Source organism: Balaenoptera musculus, chromosome 3, assembly GCF_009873245.2.
Source record: "Balaenoptera musculus isolate JJ_BM4_2016_0621 chromosome 3, mBalMus1.pri.v3, whole genome shotgun sequence".
NCBI classification, from domain to species: Eukaryota; Metazoa; Chordata; class Mammalia; order Artiodactyla; family Balaenopteridae; genus Balaenoptera; species Balaenoptera musculus.
Window position 1 is genome coordinate 171,197,396 of NC_045787.1, and position 18,863 is coordinate 171,216,258.

Below are 18,863 nucleotides of genomic sequence, written 5' to 3' on the forward strand. Positions count from 1 at the left end.
TGGCAGACGGGCGTGGGTGTGTGTGGGGGCGGCTGGGGGCGCGGCTCCCCGTGGATCTCCGCTTCTGCACAGCCCCCGCGCCGGGCTGGGCTTTTATGCGGTTTTTCACTCCTGACCCTGCTGTGCAAAAGGGTGGGTCTTCCTTCCTGGAGGGAGACAGGTGTGGGTGGGGCTGCCCTCCAGGGCCCTTGTCCTTGGGCTCCCCCGGCTGACCCCAGGCCCCTCCGGCTCCCCAACTCCAGCCCCGCCCGGGGATGGCTACGTGCAGGCAGACGCCCGGGGCCCGCGAGACTACGAGGACCACCTGTACGTCAACACGCAGGGTCTGGACGGCCCGGAGCCCCTGCAGCCTGAGGACAGCCCCAAGAAGGACCTGTTCGACATGAGTAAGTGGAGGCAAGCCAGCCTGTTGGAGGAGGCCGGGCCCCGAGCCGCCCGTGGCCTGATGGGAGATGCCCTGCGTCCTCCCCTTGGGACTTCTCCCCAGGTTATAGGGTTGGGGTGGGGAGGCGTGCTTCCTATGGAACGCCCTCCTCGGTGGGACCCTCCAGTCTCTTGAGGGTAACCCAGCTCCCTCTCTATGGGGGAAGAGTGTGATGAGGGGCATTCAGGCGTCTCTTCTCTGTGGGATGCCTCAGTCTGCAGGGTGGGGGGGAGGCCTAGCTCCCTATCTCTGGGTCTCCCCAGTCTGATGAGGGAGTTTAAGCTCCCTCTTCATGTGACTCCATGGTCTGAGGGAGGAGGCCCAAGCTCCTTAAAATGGAAATCCCAGCCTAATGGGGGACCCCCAGTCTGAGGAGGTAGGCCTAATCCACATCTTGATAAAGTGACTAGCTGATGGTGGAGCCCATTCCTTCTTCCCTCTGGGATGCCCCAGCCTGAGGGAGGGCTCAGCCTGATGGAGGAGGTTTGGGTCCAAAATACCCTCCTTTCCCACAACATCAATATTATTTCTTTGTTTGTTTATTTATTTTTGGCTGAGTTGGGTCATCGTTGCTGAGCGCGGGCTTTCTCTAGTTGCGGCGAGCGGGGGCTACTCTTCGTTGCGGTGCGCGGGCTTCTCATTGCGGTGGCTTCTCTTGTTGCGGAGCACGGGCTCTAGGCGCGCGGGCTTCAGTACTTGTGGCTCGCGGGCTCTAGAGCGCAGGCTCAGTAGTTGTGGCGCACGGGCTTAGTTGCTCCGCGGCATGTGGGATCTTCCCGGACCAGGGCTCAAACCCGTGTTCCCTGCATTGGCAGGCAGATTCTTAACCACTGTGCCACCAGAGAAGCCCTGGAAATCTCTTCCTTCACAGTTTGCAAAGCCTCCTTACCCCCACCGACAACTCGATTTCTTGTCATTACAGTAGTGACATGACACCTGCACCTGCTGTGGCCCTGCTGGCTCCTCACAGTAATTTCAGATGGGAAAGGAGGTGCTCCGGGTGTGAACTTCTGAGGCAGGCTGTCCCCTTGGGTGACCAGCCAGATGGTCCAGCAACCCCAGTGGAGAAAGTGATGCTTGTTGCCAGGCGCCCGTTAGAAATCCTGGGGTTGCCTCTGATTTGCCCTCCTTGGGTCATGTGCTCATCCCCCAGCCAATCACTAGGCCAGGAGTGCGAGATGAATATGCTGATTGGCCAGGACTGGTCACATGTCCTGGGAGCGGGAGGCTGGGTCAGCTTCCCCTAGGTCACTGGAGGACTCAGGGGGGAGTGATCCGGAGGGACCAGAAGTGGAAGGAGGGTGGAGGCAGAGCACAGACACACCAGGGCAGGGGTCAGGGCTGCGACTCTGCACTCCAGGGTGTTTGAGCTATGCGGCCACATCTCAGAGAGGGTGAGTGGCTTGCACAGTGTCACACTGGTGCCTGCTGGGAGCCTTAGGAAACTTAGGAAGACCATCAGGAGCTTTTCCATTAGAGTTTGGAAAAGAAAGGGATGCCTGCTGCCTACCACCGAGGTGGAGCACGTAGTGGAGGTCCTGGCCAGTGTGGTCAGACGAGCTGCTGAAACAAGAGGCATAAACACTGGGAAGGAAGCCCGTGTAACAAGACAAGAAAAAGAAGTAGGTGTGCACATTGGAAAGAAAGACGTGCTCGTTCTTTGCATATGCTTAGAAAATCCAAGAGAATATATTGCGTTACTAATAGAACCAATAAAAGGTGAAGGAGCAGGTCCCCCCCAGCCCAGGCCCCTCCCTCCCCGCAGGAGGCAGCTGCCCCCCCGCCTCCCGCAGGGTCTTCGCCCACAGGACCCTTCGAGGATGCCCTGAGGCTGCACGAGTGCTCCATGGCCGCGGGTCCGGCGGCAGCCCCCCTTCCCGTGGAGGACCAGTGGCCCAGCCCGCCGACCCGCCGGGCCCCCATCGCCCCCACGGAGGAGCAGCTGCGGCAGGAGCCCTGGTACCACGGCCAGATGAGCCGTCGGGCGGCGGAGAAACTGCTTCGAGTGGACGGGGACTTCCTCGTGCGGGACAGCGTCACCAACCCCGGGCAGTACGTCCTCACCGGCATGCACGCAGGGCAGCCCAAGCACCTGCTGCTCGTGGACCCCGAAGGCGTGGTAAGGTGGGCGCGGGGGCGGGGCAGGGGTGGGGAGGGGGCCTGGGGCAGGTGTGGAGCCGGGCCGGGCAGGGAAGGGACCTGGCCTCTCCCCTCAGCCCAAGGCCCAGGGCGCCCGCCTTTTAAGCGCCCTTTAGGTTGAATGAAGTATTTTTCAGATTACAGAGCCCTTTACTCTGTTTCCCTTTACCAGGTATTTTAGAATTACAAAGTATTTTGCAGTTTTAGAAGACTTTTAGGTTTTACAAAGGACTTCCCAGTCTATAAAGCATTTAGAGGGGTTACAAAACCTTTTCCAATGTCAAGGCCTTTTAGGACTTACAAAGTACCATATTCCATCATTTGCAAGATGCACTTTTTCCCCTCACATTCTATCATCGCTAACGCATCTTGCAAACAGTGATGTCTTTGAGTGATAAATATGGTCGTTTCAATTTCTAACGGATCTCAGGGTTCACAAAGCACGTCTCCATTTACAAGGAGTTTCAAGGCCTGCAAGTTACGGAATTGCTTCAACCCTCTGGTACACACTTTCCTCTCATTTTGACATCTCTAAAGTCTTGATTTTTTTTTAAACCATCAATTGCATCACTTTTATCATTACTGAACTTGGAGGTTTTTTCCTCTCCTTGTGGTACATAAATTGTGATGCATCTTGCAGCTGCCTTGAGTCAGTGAGGTTTGGCATATTCTGTAGCTCCTAAAGCATCTTAGGGTTTACAAGGCATTTTCCAATTTACAAGGAGTGCTAGGGTTTTGAAGGGTTTTCCATTGTCCAAGGGCCTTGGGCTTTGCAGGGTGTTTCCCGGGTGAGAAGGCACGTGGGGTGTTAAGGGCCTTCTCAGAGTTTACCAAGTGCTTTTACCACCTCCAGCTGAATCCTCGGCGCCGCCCTGGGGGACTGCGTGTGCTCTGTGCCCTGTACGGGGCACACTGGGGTGGCGATTGTGTGGCCTGGCCCAGGTGGGGTCACGACTCCCGGCCCCTGTTCTGTCAGTTCCCTGAGCCACCTCCTCCCTCGTGTCTCATCGCAGTGCTCACAGCTGTGACCTCAGCCTGGCGTGCTGTCAGCCCTCCCCCAGGCTTAATTCCCTCTCGGGTAAACAGATCTCCAGGATGAGAGACGCTATAGAAGCTTCAGAACCTCCTCACATACTTGGTTAAGATGCGGCTTCCCAGGTCCTGTCCCCAGTGCCTGGGAAATAGGTGGTTTGCCGTGGGCCCAGGCATGTGCACTGCCAGCCCACTCCCCGGGTGATTTGTGCCCAGCGAGTCTGGCATCGCCCATGAATGTCTGGCAGCTGGCGGCCAGCGGGTCTGTGTTGCGTCCAGGTCTATACGCAGGATGCTAAGATTTTCTCATTCTAAGATGCAGGTGCCTTTTAGATTTGGTGGTTCTGATTTTCGGATCCATGTCTACAAGATTCCTGGCGTGTATTCATTTCCTAGTGCTGCCCTCCCAAATGATCACCAACTGGGCAGCTTAAAACCTCAGAGATGTATTCTCTCCCAGCTCTGGAGGCCAGACGTCTGACACCAAGGCGTTGGCCGGGCTGGTTCCTTCTGAGGCTCTGAGGGAGGATTGGGTTCAGGCCTCCCCCTCAGCATCTCACGGTTGCCGGAAATTCTTGTTCTCTGGCTTGTGGACACATCACCCCAGTCACCGCCTCTGTCTTCTCGTGGCCCCTCCCTGTGTCTCTGTGTCCAAGTTTTTCTCTTCTTAGAAGGACGCCGGTCACTGGATTTGTGGCCACTTGAGTAATCCAAGATGAACTCATCCTTTTTTACTTTTTTTTTTCCTTTTTTACTTTTTTAAAATTAATTTTTTAATTGAGGTATAGTTGATTTACAATGCTGTATTAATTTCTGCTGTACAGCAAAGTGACTCAGTTATACATATGTATATACATTCTTTCCTATATTCTTTTCCATTATAGTTTTCCCAGGATATTGAATATAGTTCCCTGTGCTATACAGTAGGATCTTGTTATCCATTCTATATATAATAGTTTGTATCTGCTAATCCCAAACTCCCAATCCATCCTTCCCCCACCCTGCTCCCCCTTGGCAACCACAAGCCTGTTCTCTATGTCTATGAGTCTGTTTTTGTTTTGTAAAACAAAATTTGCATCATATTTTAGATTCCACATATAAGTGCTATCATATGATATTTGTCTTTCTCTTTCTGAGTTACTCCACTTAGTATGATAATCTCTAGGTCCATTCACGTTGCCGCAAGTGGCGTTATTTCATTCTATTTTATGGCCGAGTAGTATTCCGTTGTACCTGTGTACCACATCTTCCTTATCCATCAAGGTGAACTCATCTTAATTACATCTGCAAAGAGGCCTTTTCCAAACAAGAGCCCATTCACAGGTTTCAGGGGTTAAGATGTGGACATATCTTTTTTGGGGGGGCACCATTCAACCCGCTACAGGAAGCGTGGCCCCAGAGTGCTGGTGCTTTTGGAGCCTGTGTCCACACGTAGTTCTGGAATCCTGAGGCTGATTCTGTGGCTGAAGTCTCTGACCCAGTGGTTCTCAGCCTTGAGCGCGAGCTGTCGGAGGGCTCGTGAAGACGCAGCCTCCCATCAGCAGGTCTGGGGCTGGCCCGAGAGTTTGCCTCTCCGACAAGCTCCCGATGGTGCTGATGCTGAGGCCTGTGGCCCCGCAGGTGCGGACGAAGGACGTGCTCTTCGAGAGCATCAGCCACCTGATCGACTACCACCTGCAGAACGGGCAGCCCATCGTGGCCGCCGAGAGCGAGCTCCACCTGCGTGGTGTCGTCAAGCGGGAACCCTGAGCCAGGTGCGTCTGGCCCCGTGGGCTCCCAGCCCCCATTTACCAGATTTTTCTCATCTTAAACACTGAGATGCACATGCCACATAATTCACCCACAACTCAGTGGGTTTCAGTGTCTTCACAGAGCTGTGCCACCTTCCTCCATCTAATTCCAGAACATTCCATCACCCCCAAAGGAAACCTGTCCCCATCAGCAGTCACGCCCTGAGTTGTTTAGGGTAACTCTGTGTTTAACTGGGGGTAAAAATCCCCCGGAGGAGGTGGGTCTGGCGGGGCTGGAGTGTGAGGCGAGGTGGGTGGGTGAGAAGGTCCACCTGTACCTGTCACCTCCGGAGCCTCGGGAAGTCTTGAGTGGGTGAGGGACAGGCAGGTCTGGGTGATTCCAGGGCCTCTCTGGTTGGGGGTGGAGGGGCTGGGCTGAGGTGGGGGCCTGGCTAGGCAGGGGAGGATGCGGCTGAGCTGGAGCGCAGAGGGGCCTGGGTGGCAGCCGCACTCTTTGGGGAGCAGACAGAGGCAGGACCCGGGGATACAGGGAAGCTGGGAGCCGGGGGCTCAGCTCGTAGAGGGAAGGGGGTGGTGGAATTTCCCCAAAGGCTGAGAGGCGCTTCTGGGCCAGGTTGGGCTGCTCTCCCGTCCCCATGACAACAGCCTCTTCCTGCCTCCTTCCCCACTCAGCGCTGGCCTGCTCCCTGCCCCCAGCCAGGCCTCGGCCACCACCGCAGGCAGAGACAGGATTCCCGATCTGGGGCAGGGCTCCAGGGATGGGGGTGGCCTGTGGAACACCTGAAACGATCTGCAGCACCGTGGGGCCATGTGTGTGCACATGCCAGGGTCTGACCTGCTTCCCTTCTGCTCCCTAAGTTGTTTGTGACCTGAGAAGCAACACCGATGGCAGTAATAACAGCTGCTAACGCAGCAGCTGTTGCGTCCAGGCCCTGAGCTCGGCCCTTCTCCGCATCTTCACTGACTCCCATGCACCGCTGACAAAGGCACTGTTAGTCGAGTTCTCATTTTGGGGCAGGAGCAGCCGCACAGAGAGGTTAAGGGACTACCCTAGGTCACACAGCAAGACCATGGAGGAGCTGGGACTCGAACCCTGGCCCTCAGCCTGAGGCTTGACGCTGGCTCACTTTGCTGCCTTGTAACTGAGGTCTCTGACACCTGAAGCCGGGTCTCCGGTTGCTGTCTCTGCTGAGCCTTGACCTCGCCTTCTCTTTCTCCCCCAGGTTGTGGTTCTCAGCCTGTGGCTCCTGTCCCCGCTCCCCCCGGATGGCCCTGTTGTGGCCTTAGGGGCCCTCAGCCTTTCTCTGGACCCTGGTCGGGCCGGAATCGCCGCTGTCTCTCCTTCCTCCGCGTGGGTCTCTGGAATCTTCCTTCTCCAGCTGGCCCTGGGCTGGGCTGGGTCAACCCCGCCAGGAGACGGGGCCCACGACCCCTTTCTCCCACCGAGCCCTCTGCCTGCCGCCAGCCTTCACCTGGAGTGAGGGCACACATACCAAAGACAGAGCCTTTTCTCGCCTTTAAAGAAAATATATCAAAAAGCAGCCATCTATCTCGGAGCCCTGGCCCAGGTTCCTGATGGGGCAAGGAGGCACTGTCTCCTTTCCCGGCTGGACGTCAGCTCACCTCCCTGGAACCAGCGGGTCCCCAGTTCCCTGGCATGGAGATGGATTGCTGTCCTGGCCGGGCTCAGATTTTCCACCTGAAAAATTAGTGCACAGTTGTCTTTTGGGGGGAGAATCGAGGTGCTTTGGGCCCTCAGGCCAGGGCAAATGCTGATGTTGAAGTGGGGGGCAGCCTTGGGATGATGGGGGGTATCCAGGCAACCCCAAGACAACTGACCCTGGTGGGGGTGGTTGTGAGGCCCCTGCCCTCCCAGCTGTCAACCTGCACTGGACACTTGGACTCTGTTTGTAATTAAACCTGGGAATGACCACGGGGAGCGTGAGCCCTCCTGCACCTTAGAAGGCCCTCTCAGGGTGGGGGTCTGGGTTCAGTCTCCTGGGGGCGAAGCCAAGGCAGCACCGGATTTGGCCTCCCTGGGGGCCGGAGGAAGAGGGAGCCAGGCCCTGGCTGTGCCCCTGCTGGGGGGAGGGGGTGTGGGGGGGGGCCGAATCCCCTGACGCTTCCCAGAACCTCAATCTTATCCTGAGATAAAGCACACTCCAGCTCCTCTGTTAAACATACCCCAGCTTCTCTTTGGAAACACTCTATCTCCCAAATGCCACAAACTTCTGTCCTTCGAGATACCCGCAGATATCTGGCAAAAAGCTCTTTGTTTTCTTCTCCAGATAGCTCCTAACTTGTCCCGAAAGATGGCCTGACTTCTCGGTCTCCCAACGTCTCTCGTCCTCATTTTCCTGAGAAGACCCCAGTTCTCTCTCAGGCCCCTTTATCGACCTCAAAGCCCCTACTTCTCCCGCATGCCCAGCTCCCTGCTCTGGCACCCGACTCTCTTCTCCTGACCTTCCCTCACATGATTTCCACTTCCCAGGGAGACCCCCATCTCTCCCCAGGACCCTCCTTCAACTCCTCCCACAAACACGGAGGCATCCCTCCCAAGGAGGCACCCCAAGCCTCACCACATCCCTGCCAGGCTGGGCCACACCCCTACCCAGGGTCTGGCTCTGGGGAGGGGTTGTGCTTTCTCTGCTGTCAGCAGGCTCTGTCCCAGGCTGTGGGGGGACCTGGTAAGGGTGTGGGCAGTGAAAGCCACTCTGGTCTGCCTGTAACTAGGGGGGAAGCCATCAAAAGGCAGAGCCAGAAGGGGACTCTGATGCCATGTCTCTTACTTCAGAGACCTGGAGACAGAGCCACCAATCCATCCATCCATCCACCCACTCATCCACCCATCCACCCACCCACCCATCCATCCATCCATCCACCCATCCACCGATTCATCCATCCACCGATTCATCCATCCACCGATTCATCCATCCACCCATCCATCCATCCATCCATCCACCCACTCACCTACCCACCCACCCATCCATCTACCCATCCATCCATCCACTCACCCACCCATCCATCTATCCATCCATCGTTCATCAGTCTACCCACCTACCCATCACACATCCATCCATCTAACTACCCATTCACCGTTCATTTGTCCATCCATCCACACCCCCATCCTAATATCCTTTAATCTGCCTTCATGACCTCCTCTTGTCCACCTGCCAGGACCCCTGGTGGGTAATGGGGATGCAACGTGACCAAGACAGACCCGCTCTTGTGGAGTTTGTCAAATGACATTAATCAGCAGGTCACTGCTAAGTGTATGATGACAACCATGGGAAGGAAAGTGCCCTGGAGCTTAGGGGCCCCAGGAAATCCAGGAGGGTTTCTCTGTGGGAATGATCCGGAGGATGAGCAGGGAGGCCCCGAGAGAGGAGGAGAGAGATCTGGGCGGAAGGGATGGTGTGTGCAAAGGCCCTGGGTGTGTGGAGCACAGCTTCTTCAGGAGACAGAAGGATGGCCAGAGCGGCTGGAAGGGAGATCAGAGGGGCGGTGGAGTGAGGGGCACAGCTGGGCAAAGCTTGGTGCCAGAGAGAGCCGCTTGGGGCCTTTTGAGCACAGAGGTGATAAGACTCCCAAGTGGGAATTAAGCTGTGGGGGACAGGATGGGACTAGGAGGTGGCGGGCAGAAAGGACTGGGTGGGGGGTGGGGGGTGTCAGATTCTGGAGATTTGTAGGCCATTCATTCCTAGCTCTGGGTCCTCTGAGGCCCAGGCTCCCCTTCAAAGTCTCTATCTAGCACCCCACCCCGGGCATGTGCTAAGAACTGCACAGACTTGGAGTCCTGAACTTCTCCCCACTTTACAGATGAGGAAACAGAGGCTCCGAGGAATGAGGTCACTGCCAAGGCCACACCACTGGGAGGTGGCAGAGCCTGGATTCCAACCCCATCACCTCCCTCATCCTGCTCCCTGAGTCGGGAAAGCCAGGCCTGGGGTGCCCCACGGTGACGGGGGCTGGGCGCCTGGGTCCCGCACAGCTGGCTCCTGCCCCATTCTACCTTCAGTTATTCAGTCAACAAACGCTGCTTGCCCCAGCTTTACCCTCAGGGAGACTTGGGGAGGGATGCAGTAGAAACGGGGGTTCAAACTCCACCGTGCCGCCTTGGCGAGTAGCTTCCCTTCTCTGAACTGGGTGCCCTGTGGCTTGGGCCCCCCTTGTGCCTCAGTGTCCTGCTCTGTAAACTGGGATAATGGCCCTCCCCCGACGCGGGCTACCCTGTGCCTTGTTGGGCCCGGGACCCTCCTGGGAGCTTGCAGACAGGCCTGCGCTCCCTTTTCCAGGGAAGGAGGCGGAGCTCAGAGGGGAGGCCGCTGCCCAGAGTCAAATGGGCACCAGGTGGCCCCTCTGGACGGGAGCTCAGATCTCTTTCAAGCACCTCCTGGTGCTTCCTCCCAGCCACATCCCCCTCCCCATTCAGTGGGTCCCTGGCAGGGTGTTGAGGGTAAAGGCCACCCAGCATGAGGTGGAGGTCTCAGGGCAGAGGCGCCCTCTCTCCAGCTTCAGCCTGCAGCCTGCAGTCTCCCCATCTCTGATTCCAAGAAGGCTGCTGCTGAGAGGGGAGTCCTGGGGGGCGTTGCCACGCCCATCGGCCGAGGGTTCTGTGGACCGGGAGAGGTTCCTGTTTACAGAAAGGGACATGGAGCTGGGCTCGGAGCTGAGCTGACCAGCTGGAAGGGCCCCTCCCAGGGTGGGGTCCCCAGCCCCACAGGGCAGGCCTTCGGGACCTTCCCCAGGTGCCTTCCCCCACCCCCCTGCCGTGCCTCAGTTTCCCCAAATGTGATGGGGTGGAGATAGGAGTGGGGCTTCCGGCTGAGCGGGGCCATGGTGGGGTCAGGTCCTGGGGCTCCTCCCCCACTGAGTCCCCTTCCTCACCGGTAGCAGCACCGCGGAACCAACACTTAACTCACACGTTTCTGGGCCCCGTACTAAGTGTTTTGCAAATAGTACCTCACCCTGTGGAATCTTCACTCTGACGCTGCAATTCAGGGGCAGGTGTTATGCCCATGGACTGCTGAGGACACATAGGCACAGAGATTTGGACGCTTGCTGGAAGTCACACAGCAGGAATAGTTGGCACCAGGATTTGAACCCAGATACAAGGCTCCAGACTAGCGTCCTGAGCTACTCAGCGCAGAGACCGGCACAGAATAAACTCACTGCCCTCCTCCCCCAACCCAGCTGGGAGGAAGACCCCGCTCCCAGCGAGGCAAGGGTGTGTGGGGAGTGAAGCCCCAGTACCCAGGCCGGCCTGTCATCAGGACGCCTGAGCTGGTCACCTCGCCATCCTGGGCGGTGGCTCGAGGCCCCTGCAGGGAAGAGCATTGTTCTAGGGTCACCCTTCCTACTGTGGCACTCCAGGCCCAGCAGGGGTGACTGACATCAACCGAGTAATTGCTCGAGGGTATTTTTCATGCGAGCTGAAGTTAGGGTTCTGTTGGGCTGTGATGCGGGGCAGGCAGGGCAGGCTTTCTGGAGGCGGCAGTGAAGTGATGCATTCATTGGTATCTGCCTCCTTTGTCAGACTGTGTGGCCACGCCAGTGTTGCCCCCAGAACAAAGGGGGGCTCAATGTTTGTTGGGTGAGCAAAGTTGAGAAAGGCCTCTTGAGGGAGCCTCACTTTCCCCATCTGGACAATGGGACTCTAAGCCCCACCTCACTGCAAGGTCAAGTGGAAGTGTTGGAGGGGCCTCTGTCCAGCTCCAGCTCAGTCTGCCCCCCATCCCCCCTTCTGCTGTTGAACAAGCAGTCACTCCAGACCAGCCCCCATCCCAGCTCCAGCCACGACGCCGCTCGGGGACATTTCTGGAAGAGAGGAGGCTCCTGGAATATGATAATTAAATAAGGTCTAGGCATCCCCTTCTCTGCATCAGTCTTGGCAACACATTATCTTGCTGGACTTGGGACTGGTCACTCGGCCTTGGATTCCAGAAGAGGAAACTGAGGCTGGGAGGGAGGAAGGAGTGAGGAAGATAGGGGTTGGGGCCAGCAGATCACAAGGGTGGAGGGTGGAATCCCAAGACACGCTGTGGTCTCAGAGCTGCCAGGCCTGAGTCTCCTGGTCTTACCCTTGCTGGTTTATCCATCTGTGAACTGCAGGGGGGTACTCTCTCCTTTCTCCCCGAATCACATTTTTCCTGTTACATTTTGTCATGGGAGCCACCAAACCTACGGTTAGTATTTACCTGTGTATTTCTGCATTGGCGTCCTTCCGACCAGGACGCATCACAAAGCTGGCAGCTGCAGACCAGTCACAGCCATGTCCCCAGCGTCCAGTAGGTGCTCGATAAACATCTCTCCATGAAGGAGCAGCGCCCTGGCCGGCTTCTCGGGTGTCTGCACTGAGCCGCGTCTCAGCGGCTAGCTCCTTGTTTCTAGAAAGAAACCTTCACCTTCCTCATGTGCAAACTGGAGACAGCCATAGGACGTACCCACCGGTTTTTGTGGAATGAGTTGGGGGGAGGACGCTAAGAACCTGGAACTGAGAAAGTGCTTAGTAATAAATTCAGCTGCCGTTATTATTATTGCTGTTCTTTTACTCGTCAGCGTAAGTCGGGGAATGGCCCGCAGACGAACTGAGGCAGGGGCCTGGGGTTTCTAGGGGCGTCAGCAAACCGCCACCACCTTCCTCCTTCCCCCCACCCCCTCAGTCCCCGAGTCCCGGCGAGGCTCCTCGGTTCTGCCCGCCGGGGGCTGCGCAGACCGCCCGCCCGTTCCCCGGGGCAAGCGAGGCGGGGGAGGAGGGCGGCCGTACTAGGAGGAATACGGCGGCGCGGCGGCCAGCTGGGCGGTTTCCCGCCGCCGCCGCCGCCGGTGAATGAGTCCGACTGCGCTGCCGCTGCCGCCCGACCGAGGCTGCGCCCGCGTCCCCGCGCCCCTAGCCTTCGCGCCGAGACCCCGGCGTGTCCGCGGGCCAGCCAGCCTCGGCCACCGTCCCCGGGCAGGTGAGTTCGGGGCCCCGCCACGCTCCGCGGGGGCTGCTAGGACCCCACCCCCACCCCCAGCCGAGTCCCGCGGGGCGGGGTGGGGGGGAGGAGGGGAGGGGTCGGTTCGCCGCGCTGCCAGCCCCCAGACTCACCTCCTCTCCCTTCCCTCACCCCGGATGCCCGGACCCTCGGCCCGGGAGAAGCCACAGGTGGGTGGGAGCTTGGGGGGGCGGAGCTGGGACACCCCGGGGTCCACCGTACGCCCTGGGGTGTCTTCCCCCTGGACTGAGTGCGGACCCCTTTAGAAAGCGCTTTGAGAGCCTCAGAATGGGGGTGGGGGCGAGAGTGGAGCCGCAGTCCCTTGGGAGCTTCCCGAGAGTCAGCGCCGCCCCCACCTCCCGGGCCGGGCTTCAGCACTTGGAAGTTAAGCGCGATTCCTCCGGGGAGGGGAGAGGAGGGGCGAGGAGGGGCGAGCCCACCCCGCCGCTGTCCTGGGCCTCAGCGCCTTCTGACCCCGCTGGCCCCCTGCAGGGCTCCCCCCAACGGGTGCCGGGAACCCCTCTTCCAGCCCCCGCGTGCAGGGGTGCCTGCAGCTCCCGAGCCCCGCTTCTCTTCCCAGGCTCCGCAGATCCCTCCAGGCTCCTGCCTCCGCCCCGATGAAGAAAACCAACTTGTGGTTCTTGGAGCGGCTTCGTGGGTCAGGGGAGAATGGAGCTACGGGGGGCGAGGGTGGGGACAGGGCCGCCAAGGGGCCCCTATACAGCAACGTGCTCACGCCCGACAAGATCCCGGACTTCTTCATCCCCCCCAAGCTGCCCGCCGGCCCCACGGAGCCGGAGGCTCAGGCTGAGCTGGGGCCCTCGACCTCGGAGCAGAACCTGGCCTCTGCCGCGCCCCGCCGCTCCCCCCGGAGCCCCCGGCTGCCCGCCAAGCTGGCCGCCGAGAGCAAGAGCCTGCTGAAGGCGGCCACCAGGCATGTGATCCAGATCGAGAGCGCGGAGGACTGGACCGCCGAGGAGGCCGCCACCAATGCCGACCCCCAGGCCCAGGGGGCCATGTCGCTGCCTTCGGTGCCCAAGGCCCAGACGTCCTATGGCTTCGCCACACTGGCCGAGAGCCCCCACACACGGCGCAAGGAGTCTCTGTTCCATAGCGAGCACGGGGCTCTGGCCCAGGTGGGCTCCCCGGGCACCCGGCGCCGTCGGGGGGGCGTCAAGACCAACGGGGGCGATGGGGCGCCCAGGGAGGCCGGCGGTGCCCTCATGAGCCCCGGCCGCTGCGTCAGTGGCGGGGAGAGCGACACGGGGTCCTCGGCCGAGTCCTCGCCGTTCGGGTCCCCCCTGCTCTCGCGCTCCGTGTCGCTGCTCAAAGGCTTCGCCCAGGACAGCCAGGCCAAGGTGAGCCAGCTGAAGCACTCGGTGGGCCGCCACGGCTCCCTGTCGGCCGACGACAGCACGCCGGACACCAGCCCTGGGGCCCGGCGCCGCCTTGCCCGCAGGAGCACCCCGGAGCCCGGCCCCGAGCCCGGCGCGGCGCCCCGCGCGGAGCACGCTGTGCGCATGGGCCCGCGGGGCAGCGTGCGGCTGCTGGCGGAGTATGAGGCGGCCCAGGCCCGCCTGCGCGTGCGCCTGCTGGCGGCCGAGGGCCTCTACGACCGGCTGTGCGACGCCCGCAGCATCAACTGCTGTGTGGGCCTGTGCTTGGTGCCCGGCAAGCTGCAGAAGCAGCGCAGCACCATCGTCAAGAACAGCCGCCACCCCGTCTTCAACGAGGACTTCTTCTTCGACGGCCTGGGGCCGGCCAGCGTGCGGAAGCTGGCGCTCAGGATCAAGGTGGTGAACAAGGGCAGCAGCCTCAAGCGGGACACCCTGCTCGGGGAGAAGGAGCTGCCCCTGACCTCTCTGCTTCCCTTCTTGTAAAGGCCTCCATGCCCCCTCCCGCCGGCAGAGGAGACCCCACCCCCACCCGGATCCGGCAGGGGAGGTGGTTTCCGCTCAGACTGGGCCCGGCCCTGATGCTGCAGCCCATGTTGGGGGTGTCCTGGGTCATGCTGTTTTCCAGGGGTTAATTTTTCCAGAGGAGAAGAGAGGGGGCTGCCGGGTAAAAGAAAGGGTCAGCTTGCAGGGCTGAGTTCCCCTGTGCCCCAAGTTCCATGCCCCTGCCTCACCCCTTCCGGAGTTCTGGAACCTGGGCCAGGAGGCAGCTAAGGCCGATCACAGACTCAGAGGCCGCTGGTCCAGAGGCCCAGTCATATCTTCTCCTCTGCTGCATGAGTGTCCTCCTGCCCCCGGCCCGCCAGATGCCCCCCCCGCCCCCCCAGAGATCAGGGCCAGGCCCAAGTTCTGCCCACGGTGCCACTCGGGGCTGTGGGAGAATCCCCTCCTGGGGTGGGCTGGCTCTGGGCATTCCTCGGTCCTCCCAGGCTCCGGAGGCGAGAGCCACGTCTGAGAGCCACTGCCTGGCAAAGACAGGCAGCCGTGGAGGAAGTCCCAGAAGATGAAAATGGGGGCAATTGCTCCCCTCCTGCCCCTCGAGCGAGACAGCCCTCCTGTCAGCTGTTTTCCTCCATTGCCTTCTCTGCTCGGGCCCCTGCGGCCCTGCTGGGCGTCGGGAACTTCCCTCCCCTGGAGGGGTTGCTCAGAACGTGCCCAGAGAGCAGCGCCAGCCTGGGGGCCCCCCCGTTCCTCCCTGGCCTCTGCGGTTGGGGGCTGCTGCCCCTGCCCCCTCCTGTGCATTACCCAGGAAGTGATGCCCAGTGACTGATGGCCTTGACTTTTACTCCACTCGTGTACATAGGTTTTGGTTAGGGTGGGTGGGACAAAGGGGAGGCTGGGGAGACCCTGGTTGTGGCTTTTCGTGCTGCTAAGACAGCTGCATGGGTTTAATTGTGTCAGTATGTGGGTCCTTGAATGATTTTTGTGGCGGTTTCCTGCTCAACGAAACAGAAATGATACAGTTTGAAGCAGGGGCCAGGCAAGGCCAGCTCTGACCCTTCGCCTCTCCTGGGCTGCCTGCTGGGCGAGGATGGACCCGGCCAGTCTGTGGGGATCCTGGGGTGCCCCTCCCAGTCCAAACGTTGTCCCTCCTGGCTCTGGGTCTCCAGATCATCCTGGGGGAGGGGTGAAGGAGCATGTTTCCCTCCAGAGCCCCGGGGGGGTGGGGAGGAGCATGTGTTCCCTTCTGCACATGTGGTGAGACATACCTGTGCACCCTTGAGGCTGAGGACGAAAGCCCTTGGCACTGGGGTCCCTTGCTGTGCCCCCTCCAGCCTCTGTCCTGGGCCTGCTCCCTTAGGCCCTCTGCTCCGGGGGACCACCGGGCCAGGCCTGTGGGTGGAGGAGGCAGACAGCCCTGCATGGAGTGAGATGCTCAGACTTTCAGCCCCCTTCTCTGACCCTGACCGCTCACATCCCCTGCTTTCCTTCTGGGGGCCCCCATTTTATAGGCCCCTGCACTCTTTGACATCTGTGTTTGAAATTGACTGTGGGTACATCTTTAAGACATCCTCCCCCAAGTGTTTGTTTATAACTGCTGTTTTTAGTGCAATAAAGGTGTTTCAGGGATGCGGGGGTGGAGATCTGCTGGCTTTGCTGTTTAATAACAAGAGAGGAGTTTTGTCTTGAATTCCAGGGAGGGTGGCGGGAGCCTTCAGGATGAGTGAAGCCCTCCCCAGCCTTTTAGAGTCTCTGGGCCTCTCCTGCTTGGGGTGGAGGCAGGGAAGCGAGACTGCAGCAGGGCGGGGACCCCCAGGCCCTGTTACGAGGACATGTGACCTTCAACCCGCAGGTCTGCGCGAGAGCGCTGCTCTCGCCCCCCCCCCAGGGCCGCCAGCATCCCACCTCATAGGTGCGGAGACGCAGTCTATCAGTCACCCTCCCGAGGCAGCCTAGCCCAGAGCCAGGATACGAATCTGCGCCCTCACTGCAGCCACTGGGGAGAGCCATGCCAGGATCACGACGGCCCCTTCCGCGCTCTGACCTTCTGGGGACAGAGACTGGACGTGCAGGGCCGTCGTCGAGGGGGACCCCCTCAGATGCCATCAGCTGCCAAAGCGGGAGCGCCGCCGCTGACCTGCCCCTCGCTCCCGTCTGGTCTGCCTCAGCCCCTGCAGTCAGACAGGAGGGCAACCCCCACCCTTGTCACACACCTTGGAGACCCCCTGCCAGGGGCAGTGGGTTGGGGGCATGGGAGCCGGCTCTGGGCCATTCACATCTGTGCCTTCGCACAGCTTGTTCTCTCTGCTTGGAATGCCTCCTGCCCCTCAACTTCCCTGCTCTCAGGCTCTAGCTGAGATGGCACCTCGTAGAGGAAGCCTTCCTGGCCCTCTCTGCTGTGTGTTCCCTGTCCCATCTCAGCTCACAGGCTGTCTGGGGTCGTGTCTCTCTCCAACCCCAGGGCCGGCAGGTTTATCTCAATGAAAGGCCATCTCCAGCCCCAACACTGCGCTGGGCCCCAGGGAGGCTCCTGATGGTGTGTGATTCCGTGGAAAGCCGTGGCCTGACCCTGTCTCTGGGTTCCTGCAAGGTTGCTGGGGAACCGGGGAGCTGGCAGTGGAGGGCGAGGGTCCCAGCCCTCCCCCCTTGCTCCCTCTTAAGGAACTGCCCGCTCTTTCTAGCTTGGATCCGACCCTGCCTTCCCCTGTCCCCTGGGAAGTGGCGTCCTTTCACTCAGGGACCCGGGCTGGGGGGCAGGCCTCCCATCACGGAAGCCTGGGGGTCAGGCAGTGCCCAGGGACGGGAGGGCGTCTGTGCAGCCCGGGACTGCGCAGCCTTCGCGAGTGTGGGAGTTGCAGCTGGTGTGGGCTGCGTTTGCTCCATTTGACAGGTGGGGAAACTGAGCCCTAGGGTGTGGAATCAGACCACCTGTTCCCTCACCAACTTTGTGCGGGTTGGGGTCCTGAGCAGCCCCCACCTGCTGACAGCCTGCCAGATGAGCTGCACTAACCAGGCCTGGTCGGGTTCCAGGATGTGTTGCCAGGGCAACCGGGCGCCTTCTTGCCTCTTCCCCACCAGCCACTCATGGATGGGCAACCGGTGTGTGCGCGTGTGTGTGTGATGTATGTGTGCATGCACACATCCACGCGCCTCTGTGCACATGTGTAACTGTGCTGTAGGCCGTATGCACGTGTGTGTGAATGTTAGTGTAGCCACGTGAGTGTGAGAGTGCAGCCGTGTTTGCACATGTGTGACAGTGTGGGCATAAACACGTGAGTGCACGTGTGTGCTCGCACATCTGTGTGGATTGTGCACATGTTTCTGTGTGTGCACCCTGTGCATGTATGTAACCGTGTGTACACAAATGTTGCTGTGTAACGTGTGGCTGTGCACACGTACGTGTGTTTGTGCATGTGCGCTTGCGCTGTGGCTGCCCTGTGCAGCCCCCAAAAGGATGCCCCCAAAGACATAAATGGACTCAAGAAGACCCCCTCCCTCCCCTCTCCATGCTGGTTCCCCTCTGGGAACCCCCTCTCCCACGTCCTCTCCCTCTACCTTGAGGTCTCAAACCACTGCCTCTTCCCCAGGGCAGCCCCCATCCCAGTGAGGTCAGACACCCCTTTTATATTCCTTGTTAGTGTCATACTCGGCCTTGTAATATTGATCCTATCAGAATAGTCTGTTGTTGCACCTGGAGCATCCCAGGGCTCAGCCCAGGGTGCAAATGAAGGTGGTGTCAGCACTCTCTCCTTCCAGCCCGGCTACCATCCAACGTCTTCCTACTCTCAGGGGGGGCTGTGGTCATCCAGGTCCACCACTAGCAGTAGGCACCTGATTTGGTGATAATCGCAAAACCATGCCCCTTTCTCAGAGTGGGGCCAGTACAGGAGACAGAAGAGCAAAAGATGAGGAGTCAAATGCCTGGCAACATGGTGGGCACCTGGATCCAGATACGCCTGAAGTCCATTTCACCATTTCAGTTCAGAGGGCCAATAAATTCCCTTCTTTGCTTAAGCCAGTTTGACTTTTTTTTTTCATTTGTAGCCAAAGATCACTGATACAGCATCTCCAGTCTGAAGAAGGAGAAACAGCACTGACCTAGGGTGCCCCAGTCTGACACGGGAAAGGGAAGCAGAGAAGGAAGGCAGCATGGGGAAGGCCTGGGATTTGTATATCCCACAGAGCTGGAGAAGGTGGCCCTGGAGTGAGGGGGTGAGCTTCCATCAGGGTATTCATCAAGAAAGGCTTTGCAGAAGGAGCAGAATCTGAAACAGGGAAGGAGCGCTGGGGCAGCAGAGACATTCCAGGGGGCTTGGGAATCCAGCCTGCAGGAGGCCTCCATCCCACCCCACCACAGCCCTGATGCACTGCCCACCCTAGTCTGCCCCCTGCCTTCACCTGCTGCTCTGAAGCCTTCCATGGTTCCCAGGGCACCACACCCTGGCATGGGAGGCCTGCTACGGGCGCCCTGCCCTGCAACCCATGCACTTTCCCGGCAGCTTGCGTTGTGCATGCACCTCCCCCGGCCTGGTGCGCCCCCCTCACTGGCACCCCATGTCTGGGGTCTGGGAATCTGAACCCTGACAAGTGAGGGGAGCGTTCCACGGCGGAATTCAAGCCCCCGATTTTTCACTCGCCCTGTGTT

At 59.7% G+C, this 18,863-nt stretch overlaps 2 protein-coding genes across 6 annotated transcripts in view; both read left to right on the forward strand.

Moving 5' to 3' along the window:
* SHC2 (SHC adaptor protein 2) overlaps window positions 1–7,377 on the forward strand; it is a 30,499-nt gene extending 23,122 nt beyond the window's left edge. For 2 of the 5 annotated variants that reach the window (XM_036848928.1, XM_036848931.1), the window contains 4 exons: window positions 243–386; window positions 2,190–2,543; window positions 5,216–5,349; window positions 6,570–7,377. In XM_036848928.1, coding sequence (XP_036704823.1) covers window positions 243–386; window positions 2,190–2,543; window positions 5,216–5,349; window positions 6,570–6,827 — 890 coding nt within the window. In that variant the 3' untranslated portion in view covers window positions 6,828–7,377. Of the gene's footprint in view, window positions 1–242; window positions 387–2,189; window positions 2,549–5,215; window positions 5,350–6,569 lie in introns of all 5 variants that reach the window. The other 3 variants (XR_005019463.1, XM_036848929.1, XM_036848930.1) reach the window with 3 other exon arrangements.
* Window positions 7,378–12,224: 4,847 nt separating this feature from the next.
* Window positions 12,225–14,584, forward strand: C2CD4C (C2 calcium dependent domain containing 4C). Its single transcript, XM_036848061.1, has 2 exons — window positions 12,225–12,302; window positions 12,904–14,584. The coding sequence occupies exon 2, from the start codon at window positions 12,941–12,943 to the stop codon at window positions 14,201–14,203; it is 1,263 nt and encodes a 420-aa protein (XP_036703956.1). The 5' UTR covers window positions 12,225–12,302; window positions 12,904–12,940; the 3' UTR covers window positions 14,204–14,584.
* Window positions 14,585–18,863: the final 4,279 nt, after the last annotated feature.